This window comes from Trachypithecus francoisi, unplaced genomic scaffold (genome assembly GCF_009764315.1).
Source record: "Trachypithecus francoisi isolate TF-2019V2 unplaced genomic scaffold, Tfra_2.0 Lachesis_group0, whole genome shotgun sequence".
NCBI classification, from domain to species: domain Eukaryota; kingdom Metazoa; phylum Chordata; class Mammalia; order Primates; family Cercopithecidae; genus Trachypithecus; species Trachypithecus francoisi.
In genome coordinates, this window is record NW_022681453.1 from 45,054,521 (window position 1) to 45,065,650 (window position 11,130).

At 36.5% G+C, this 11,130-nt stretch overlaps 1 protein-coding gene across 2 annotated transcripts in view; it reads left to right on the plus strand.

The window, feature by feature from the left end:
- The window catches only part of CNTN6 (contactin 6), a 303,559-nt gene extending 293,324 nt beyond the window's left edge, over window positions 1-10,235 (plus strand). For both annotated transcript variants that reach the window (XM_033210480.1, XM_033210479.1), the window contains exons 21-23: window positions 8,102-8,214; window positions 8,983-9,151; window positions 9,989-10,235. In XM_033210480.1, the coding sequence (XP_033066371.1) occupies window positions 8,102-8,214; window positions 8,983-9,151; window positions 9,989-10,092 (386 nt within the window). In that variant the 3' untranslated portion in view covers window positions 10,093-10,235. The remainder of the gene's footprint in view (window positions 1-8,101; window positions 8,215-8,982; window positions 9,152-9,988) is intronic.
- The last annotated feature ends 895 nt before the right edge of the window (window positions 10,236-11,130 follow it).

An 11,130-nucleotide genomic window follows, 5' to 3' on the forward strand; every position in this document is an offset into this window, starting at 1 on the left:
AAAAACAGATTGTATCATGGTAGACTGACAGACATTTTAGTGCAGTTATTGAGCCAAGACTCAGGTCAGCTTTTATTATACATAATCCCATCAACCAACTTAAGGTGGATTGAAACTTGAACATTGAACTAATCATTTACCTCAGGAAGAGAGAGATACATCCATATGACATATATAATACATGTATATGTGTTTTAAAATTCTTCTGAGATCTTCTGTAATATATATATACATATATTCACATCTCACTACTAATTTTATATAAATACATAAAAGTGAGTAGTCCCACACTCCCTTGACCTCAAGGGCAGTCTTTGAAGCACCTTCTTCCCTGCTATTCTGAAGCACTGGGTGGATATGATTGCCCAGAGAGGGCACTGCCTTTCCCCAAGGTCACATAGCAATGAAGGGGGACAGATGGAGGAGAAGGGGCCTAGATGTGCAGGCAGCCCCACAGGGTCTCATTGGAGTCCTGAGGGGCCCAGGCCCAGCTACATAGGAGAACTGTTCCTCGCTGCTGGGCCAGTAGGTGCCCTCCGTCTGCCGCATCTCCCGAAGCTTCCGCACCAATCGTGCCAGCCCCACAGCCGGGAACAAGACGGCCAGGAATCAGAAGAACATGATGATAGCAGTGACGGCCCCCCGAGACAGGGCTCCATTGGAGCCGGAGCTGGTGGGTGTAGGCAAAACAATGCTACTCTCATTTGCAGAAGGGGTCGGTATTTGAGCCCAGGGTTGGTCCCAGGGGACCGGCCCAGCGCCAGGAGCAGGTCCAGGCCGAGCTGGGTGACGAGTTCACAGCGCGGAGGAAGGGGCTTCTGGCACGCGCCCCTCCTACCGCCTACAGGGTGGGTCGTGGGTACCTGCGAAGGGGCACTTGGCCCAGGCGTCTTTAAAGTCGCTCTGTATATATTCTACATACATATCAGAAAATCTCAATAATAATTTTTTCTGTCTTCTGAAAATTTGCTGGTTTCATTGTCCATGCAAACTAAATTAAAAGTGTTAGTTTGTGCTAAATTATTCTATGTTTTTAAGCAGAAAAAAATCCTTGTTTTTCACACTAAATTGGTTAAATTGGGCCAATTGATCCTACAAATGGGTTGGACTGAAATTCACATCAAATGCTAAAATGATTATTGGTTTGTCTGATGGTTAACATATGATCGATTTGTCAACGAGTAGGAGACACAAATTTTCGAAAACAGTTTAATTAACAATGAGTAATTTCACCCAAGATACAACGTTAGAATACCTCTGCTAAGGAAAAAGTGAAATAATAATCAGAAATTTTAAATGAAGATTAGTTTTTCTTTAAGTATTCAACTTGCTTAACTAAATCAAACAAGAAAAACCTCTGTAATTCCTTATTTCTTCTATGGATATTCAGTTTTAATATCTCTTAAATTTGACTCTTACCAGCCTATATGCTTCAGTGACCCTATCAAAATAGCCAACAAGCACCTGAGAATTAGAAGAATATACAAGTCTCCATCCCTTTATATTTAAATACCTATCCAACCTCTCATTTTATTACTTTGAGATTCTATATCACAGATATTGTGAAAGCAGAACAGTAACTTTTATATTATTCTATTAATGACCTCAAACTCAGTGTTTTAAAACAATACAAGTTGGTTATCATACCTTTTTGGAGATGAGGAGTTAGAAAGAGGTTTGACTGGGTAGAAAGCCAGATGTGCTCAAGGGCTACACTAGTTTTGGAAACTCCAAAGGAGAATTTATTTCCTGTTTTCTGGATTTTGGAGACCACCCACATCCCTAGACTTGTGACCCTCCTTGGGCTTGTGACCCCTTCTTCCATGTTCAATGCCAGCAACAGTAGGGTACCTTCACATCTCTGCCACTGACCCTCTGCTTCTGTCATCACAACTCCTCCAACTCTCACTCTCTTGCTTCCCTCTTTCCCTTGTAAGGACCCTCATGATGACATTGGAGCCACCTGAATCATCCAAGATTATTTCTTCACCTCCAGACTCTTACCTTAATCACATTTGCAAACTCCTTTTCCATATAAAGTAATGTGTCCATGGGTACTGGAGATTAGGATGTGATCATGTTTTGGGGGTTCCTTATTTTGCTTACCACAGTTTAAAAATATTGAGCACTTCTATGTCACCAGCCCTGTATTAAATTTATCATACTATATCTCACTTAGTAATTACAATAAGTCAAGGAGTTTGGTATTTTAATTTCTAGATAGGAGGACACAAATGCTTAGAAAGGTTTTGTCATGGCCACTGTTGAGCATGAAATCTCTTCATCCCACTACCACTGTGCCCCTTTATCATCTTCCTCCCTAACCATCTGAAAAGTTTCTCTCTCTGACTCTCAAATCTTCCATCTAAACCTCAAACTGCTTTGAAATTTTTCCTTCTAAAATGCCATCATACTTCTCTTCTGTTCGTCAAATGTCATTGTCTCCACTATTCCAGAGAATGAAGACTAAGAAAAAGGCAAGCAAGATCTTTCACAGTGTGTCTCAAAGCTCCTTTCTATATCATTCCTCTTCTAGCCCTGACATCCCAAACTTACTGATCTTCTAGAGTTAAACATTCACTTACCTGGCTTCATGAAATCTCTCAGCTTGTAGTGCCACTGCCAGGCCTATATATGGTCAAATGGTCTTTTTTCCACTCTATAACTTCCCCCAAAGTTTCCCCTTTAATGTATTTATGTTTTTCTAAGAGTTCCAATAACTCTGGCCATTGTGAAGCAGTGTTGGAAAAAGTTAGAATGGGACTTCAGAGAGAATTGTGGATATGGATCCCTGCTCAGCTATGTACTGTCTGTGTGCCAGATCTAATTAGTTGATAACTCTAAATGCATTTTCTCATCTGAAAAACAGAAATGAAGATACTTACCTCTAGCAATTTATCTGAGAACTAAAGGATATAATGTACACCAAGGTGACCCAGAGGCTTTCATACATGAAGGCTCAGTGCATGGTAACATGTGTAATTATACTCCTCCGTTAGAGGCAATTTCACTTTCTTTGCATTTTTTAAAGTAAGAAAACACAGCTACTTTCTTTATCTTTATAAATTTATTGCAGAAATTTTCTTTTTTTTTGGCCGGGCACGGTGGCTCAAGCCTGTAATCCCAGCACTTTGGGAGGCCGAGACGGGCGGATCACAAGGTCAGGAGATCGAGACCATCTTGGCTAACCCGGTGAAACCCCGTCTCTACTAAAAATACAAAAAACTAGCCAGGTGAGGTGGCGGGCGCCTATAGTCCCAGCTACTCGGGAGGCTGAGGCAGGAGAATGGCGTGAACCCAAAAGGTGGAGCTTGCAGTGAGCTGAGATCCGGCCACTGCACTCCAGTTTGGGTGACAGAGCGAGACTCCGTCTCGAAAAAAAAAAAAAAGAAAGAAATTTTCCTTTTTTAAGGGTCGTAGAAGGACATCCAAAGCATGTATGAGAAACAGCTTTAATGAAACATTGATGATAACCATGATTCCAGGTGCTACTCCTGTATGTAACTTTGATTTTCCATGTCCTTGAGATGACATCAAGATTACCTCTCAATAGTGGTAACTGAAAAAATTCTGCATTCATCACACATTCAAACTGTCACTGTCTAGATTTGTAATCTGATCTGATCTTCCATTGGAAAGTCTGAAAAAGCAGAGCTCACATTTACCAAAATCTCTGCCTGTTCTAATTGGCTAAACTAAAGAGAAGACAGAGGTGTTTTCTTTGTTTTTTTTTGCATGATCATTCAATCATCTACTCAAGAGATAGTGCCTCCCATGAGCTGTGCCCAGGGTTAGGTGCTGAGGGCCTAGGAGTCATTAAACCAAGCAAGATCTTTGCCAACCGGCAATTTCTCTTTTAGAAGAGAGGCAACCTAAAACAAGAAAAAAAGACAAATGAATAAAATAATCATAAATTATGAAAAGTACAGTGAAGAAAATAAATGAGAATCTAAGATGTACATAAGAAGGAGCATCTATATGGGATAGACTATGTATTTTTATACAAAATTAAAGATAAAGAGAACAAAAGAACTTCCAAACAGAAGGAATACCATATGCCAAACTTCTTAAGTATTATTATTACTGTCGATGATGATGATGCTAGTGCTATTGTTCTTTTAAACAAATATCAGTGATTCATCTGTAAGTACCAAAGCCTAGTGGAAATGATGGATTTCCAAAAGAAACTGAGAGGTACTGCAAATATACTGTGATCCACACAGACATTACTTAAATGGAATTTAGATTTACAAGGAAAGAAAGAAAAATATTTACACCAATTCCAAGAAGAAAAGAAAAGTGAAACAAGCAAAACACTACTTATATAGAAAGAAGTAGTCAGAAGCAGTAACTAAAAGTGTTTGCAAATTTTGGCTCAATTTGGCCTTTGACGTTGACTGACTAGGACTTTGTACTAGATTCTTTCTTGCTGCAAATATGCAATCAATCCATATTTACACATAAAGGAAGCATTAAGCTTTTATTTTATCTTGCACTTATGTTCTTTCTCTTTTGCCCAAATGTCAACCCCATACTGTTACTTAGAAGTGTAACATAAGAAGTTGTTTTTGAATTGAGTTCACAGTGTGAACTACAGTTGAATATAAATGCCATCTCCAGAAAAATTGATTACAAGGAAACCATTAGAGGTGTGACGGGCTAGTTTAATGTTGCTCTGTCATTTGATTAATAGAAAATGATTTAGTCTTTGGAAATTGCCTGGAAGGATTTTAAAAATTAGAAAAGTGTTTGTTTGCTGAGTTTACCATTGACAGACTTGGTACAAACATCATGACATGTGTTTTGTGCTATCCATGTGACAGTGTTTTGGTTTGTCAAGGTGATAGAAATTTTAATTTTATCATAGATATTTGCAACCCAGTTTAATCAGCTACATCAAACCAGAACTGTAAACAGTACTTATATTAAGGTGATGGTCTTCTAAAGCAGCTTTCAGAAGTTTTACTTTTCAATATCAGACATAAAGGATTGACATTGGAGAAACATCCATTGATGAAAATAAGAAAGGATGTAGACTAAGAGATATTCTAAGATAATTAGTTGAGACTCTCCCATTTTATCTCCCTTTCTAAAAATATATAAAGAATCCAAGTAAGAGCAATATTATTAAGGGGAAAACTTGAATGTACACTAATTGTATCTAAGAAGTGAATCATTTGCAAACTTCAGAATTGTATTATTAGCAGCAAACCACTTCGAACACAATTGAAAAATTGATTATGTCATAACACCACAGTGGAGAACTGCTACTCCCAGAAAAGAGAATTAACAGTTTCAGAGTTTTTAAATATATACCAATAACCAAATGAGGAACGTTTCATATTTTATTTCATATCTCATAAACTAGGACTTATTCGTTTCATTTTATAATGGGAAAATCCGGCTCTTGGAAGAGATTGGATACAAATTCAAGTCCCTCTGACATCAAAGTGCAACTCTTTTCATCTCCCAGAGAGCAAGAGAAGTAAAACATTCTAAATAATCCATATAATTGGCTATTCATACCAAGGTACTCACTCAGAATGCAAACCTTCTCATTTTATGGCCACAAAAAGTTGTGCTTCTGCTTTGGTAGATGAGGACACAAATGCAAACATGTCAATGACAAAGTCATTGCCAACATCACAAACCGCTCTTTTACGTAGCTGGAAGAAATCATTTCTGTCTCCTAACCTGTTGATTTTTTCAATGGATTTATAGTGTTGAAAACAATACTTTTCCTAAAACAAACAAAACATACAGAAATACATAAAACATTCAGAATCCACATTGCCAATGACACTGAAGTGGTAAATTTGTATTTTCTCTGTATTGATTGTATAATGGTAATGTTAGTGCTGAATTTTAAAGAATGGAGATAAAAAGAAAGCTATCGAGAGTATACTAGAAATTAAAATTGCAATATCCTGTGAGAATTTTGATATTGTATCTTTTATGGCTGAGAAAAAGATTTAAAAAGGCACTGGAGGATAAGTTGAGGAAGGATAGTTACAAAATAATTATTGCTGTCATTCAGACCTTTAGAAATAAATATGTTGATAAACATTATAATTGACAAATACATTGTACATTGACAAGCAATGTATTGAATGCTTACTAAGCTAAAAGCTTTCAGACCTTTAATTATGGGTTTATATTGTCAAGAATGTACCAGGACATGGTCAATCCAATTGGCCTGTCCATCTTATAAATAGGTATAGATTGCTATGAGTCTGACCATGGCAATTGGCCTTGATCATAGGACAACATAATGAATGGATTGGCTGTATTGTGTCACCTATGGATCTGCCCAGAGCCCAGTGCATAATCAATACAGCCTGAGAAGATCACCACAGGACCCTGAGCAGTTTTCCTTAGCCATCTTATTGTACAGTCATTTATTCATCACATATGAATTGGATGTCTCCAATGTGCCAGGCACTGTGCTAGGGGTTAGTAATACAGAGTTGAACAAGGCACTTGCCCTCAAGAAATTTAAAGAAACACATAACCAAGAATAAATATAATCCAATGTGATAAACTTATAATAAAATATGAACTGAGCCTCATGTAAGCATACAGGGAAACCTTTCTCTATCACATCCCAACTGTACTGTAAGTGGCTGAGTGAACAATAGTGATATCCCAGTGGAATTGGGGTGGAAAGAGAATGTATGGTAATATATTTGAGACACCTAGATTCAGCAATGTGAATCTTCCAGTGATACATAGGAGATTAAACAGCAGTTGAGTCAAAACTCCGAAAGCAATAGTTTCCATTTCTATAAGTGTTACAATGAATTAAATATTATGCTCATTCAGTCTCACAAATTCAAAAAAGATGTCAAAAACATCTTGTTGGGCAGTTTTATCTTTGTTTCTGCTTTCCAGATGAATTATTTTAAATCTCTCCAGTTTCTTAAATCTCAAAAATAGTCATGTGGACTCAGATAAGCAGCAAGTTGTTCTGGAGAAACACTAGACGGGAAAGCAATAGGCCAAGATTCATTAGCTGCATGCTTTTATATAAGTGACTTCCCAACCTGGATTCTAGTTTTCTTGTATGTAAAATTCTCTAGTTGGAATACATCCATTAGTTTAGAAGCCGGATTCTAAACCTTTCATCTCTTCTCTCCCACCATCTCTCACCCAGACAACATTAATTTCAGAAAAGTAAAAGCCTCAGTTTGGATTTAAAGTTGATATCCTTTGGGATGATCAATCAGTTTGTGACGACTTTTCCCTTTTCTGGGTTCCCAAAAGCTCCATCTACTTTAAATGGCATGCATCTTTCACATTGTCCAGACATAGTTGATTAAGCTAAGATAGACATACGACCAAATGAAGTTAATCATCAGCTTTCTCAGGGGAATTCTAACTTGGACTGTCTCTGAACAGAGGAGGTTTTAAATTTCAGGTGTGGTGAACAGTCATGATTTATGCCATGTACAGTGAGAATGACAAAGAGGTGCTCTCTGGCAAGATGAGCATGCAGCAGACCCTGCTTCGTTAAAGCAGAGTGAAGACCGCGGCTTTGTGACAATGTTTTCTCTCCTCGGGCTCTGCTGCAATCTGCCATGAGTTATAAGAAATATCCTTGAAAATGTACTGCAAATATTTTGCTTAAAATATCTTGAGTTAGTTGTATTACAATTAGAAACCTAACTAATATAATGTTAAAAAGTAAAGAATTTTAGGAACGAACATCTCTGTGTTGATATACATAAAATGCTTGCAACTTGAATTTGCTAAACATGCTCATTGATTGATGGCCAAATGGAATCGTAGATAAAGAGACCCTCTGTCTGTTTATATATGATAAAGTAAACAAACTCAACAGTAATGATTAATAAATTAATACTGGACATGCAGCAAGCCATTATTAATTCATAAGTCTGTCACAAAGGCATTCCCAAATGACCAGATTTGAATAAATATGCTTACTGTGATTAGAATTAATATATGTCAAATGACACTGAAAACATTTTAGCCTCTTCTATGCAAATCATCGAAGACTTATTTTTTCTTTTCATGTTGATACATCATACAGTGACCATGAACTAATTAACATTCATCTGAATCTTTGATTATCTCTTTAAAGCTCCAAGCCAACCACCAGCAAACATTGCCTGGAAGCTGACAAACTCGAAATTATGCTTGAACTGGGAGCATGTAAAAACCATGGAAAATGAGTCTGAAGTTTTGGGGTACAAGGTGAGTATTTAGTTTTTTCTTTAATCATATCAATTAAGTTACTAAGGAATGAAATGTGTGACACCCAAATAGAAAACAAATTGGCTGCATATGGAAACATTGGAATCTTTTTCAAAATTATTTTGAAAATACCATTGCTGCTTTCTAATTTTCTGTTGAAAAGGTTTTATATTCCGAGGTCCAGTAATGTGTTAGGGAACATCAAAAAATCAAATTCCATAGGATTTAACATTTTTTTCTTCAAGAGACACCCCTTGCTATCATAACATGATGGCTTATGTGGGTAGTAGATGTGATCAGAATGAGATCAAAAAATGTATCTAAATAGAGTTTTTAGAACTTAGGCTGCAGTATGATGTGATCTTTTAACAATATAAAAGGCATCTAACAAGAGTACAATCAAGTACCCAGAGCAAATGATTACCATCAGTGACAATGGACATCATCTCTTGGCAGATATATATTCAACATTTGAAGTGGGTCCAAACTGAACAGTGACTTTCCACAGCAAGCTCCAATGATAATAGCCTTAAGCTATTTAACTAATAGAGATAAATCTACTCTCCTTCCAGAGGCATAGGCCAAAAAAACCCTCTTTTTCTTAACAGGAGCAATGGAATATAAGGGAAAGACATCACCCAGATATTTCCATCTGAGGAGTACAACATTTACGATGATGTATCTTTTGTCTTACAGTGTTCCAGAACCGTTGTGTGAACCTTAGAAAAGCAACATGTCCATGTTAACTTGATACTTCATTTTATTCAGATTCTGTACCGGCAAAACAGACAGAGTAAAACTCATATTTTGGAAACAAACAATACATCAGCTGAGCTTCTGGTTCCATTTGAAGAAGACTACTTAATTGAGATAAGAACAGTCAGTGATGGTGGAGATGGAAGCAGCAGTGAGGAAATTAGGATTCCAAAAATGTCAAGTAAGTTGAGTCACCATTGCTATCGGAGATTCTGAACCTAGACAGCCGCAGCATGAAATTCAGCTCCATGAAATCTTCCAGTTATGGTTTAAATGTTGGGTGATAAGATAAAATTTCAATTGTGAGCAAAAGGTGATAAGCCAGTTTTTAAAAGTTATTCTCCAAAATTGTAACATGCTTATACATTATAAATGGTTTTATATTTCCTCATTTGAAAACCAAAATAGAGAACAGGAAAAAAACTTTGTGTCATTCGAGCATAATTCTATCACTCATTCTATTGTCACAAAAATCAAAAAGATTTTTCATAGATTCTTCCAGGTCTTTTTCAGCAGGGATGGTAAATATGAAGCGCAGGTAAATATACACCCTTTCCCATGTTCATGGCAGACATCACTAATCAAGTGTGGCATTCTTAAGGAGCTGAGTCACAACTTTCAAGTCCTCCTCAAAACAATTTTCTAAGCCAACCAACACCAGTCAGTCTGACTTAGCATGCAATAAAAATGTATCATTTTTGCATTAGAAGAATCACTTACTCATCTGCCTAAAGCTGTGATTGAGTGAAAGTCATTAGCATCCAATGTTGGCCAATCCTTTAGGCAGACTTTGCCAATTTAGGGATTTTTCTTTTGCATTTTTATACTTAAATCAGACATCCTTGGACAAAGACATGGTAAGGCACTTTCTAAAATTAAATATAATGTGAATGAGACAAGTATAATAAAATATGTTACTAAAAGATAAATGATAGTATGAATTTAGGGTTCTGAAAAATTAATCTAGCAGGCAATACTTTATCTCAAAATATTTTTGTCTTATTTTCATATTTTGCAGGTTTGAGTTCCAGAGGAATTCAAGTCTTAGAACCTAGCACCCATTTTCTGTCCATTGTCATTGTGATTTTTTACTGTTTTGCTATTCAGCCACTTTTCCGATGAATAAAACCATAAATCTTTGAGAGTTTTTTGAAAGCAAATCATTCTGTAAATATGCTCTCCAGCCTCTGACACAAGACGTGTTCTTAATACAGACTTGTTTGCAAAGAAACAAAAATGTATATTATTAAAATCTTGTAAATATCTATGGTACATTAATAAAACAATTTTAAGCACTTTTGAATTTTAAAGCTCGTACATGATTACATGCATTCCTAGGTGCAACATTAATCTGGGGGGTTATAACTGCTGTGTCTTTTAAGTGACTTATATGGAGAGTATAAATAACTCCCCTCGATGGTGATGATGAATACAAATTTGCCTCATAGTTACCATAGCCCACATGCACTCCATTTTCATGTACTCCAGACAATCACTTCAGTATTTGAAATTTTCACACTACTTCAAAATAAAATACAATTGTTTTTTATAGTTGGGATTCTTTAAAAATATAAACTATTCCATAGCATGGTGTGCTTTTATCTCTGAATCAAGTTGGAATAAGAAATCTTTTTACTCAATAATATTTCAATATACATGCTGTTCTCAGCTCGCTTTTCAGAAGGTTCAGTCATAATAAAGGCAGAAAAGGTATTTTATGGCAAAGAAAAATAAGTGATGGAAAGTGAGCACCCACCTAAAATAATCTTCTAACAACTTGATGTATATTAAGCAATTGCTCATGGCAAAGTTTAACATTTGAACTGTTGCATGAACAAATCTCAGGTAATTATTACAAGTTGATTGCAATGTATGTAGCCTTATTTTTATAATAAAACAATGTGGGAACAGAATTATTTGATCAAGTTTTCTACACTTTGGTCAAAATATTATTTTTTGCCAATTTTCTCTGCAGCTATGAAAATAATTCTACATGAACCAGGGTTTAGAAAGATTTTGCGGGTTGACTTTTCTCTAGGGTGAGCCTGTTTCAGTCAGAGGCCTCACTTCTTAGGATTGTATAGTCTGGAGAAAGTAGTCCGGGAGAAGATAAGGTTAGTGACCTGGCCCGTAGAATGCTATGTAACCACCCCTTTCCTC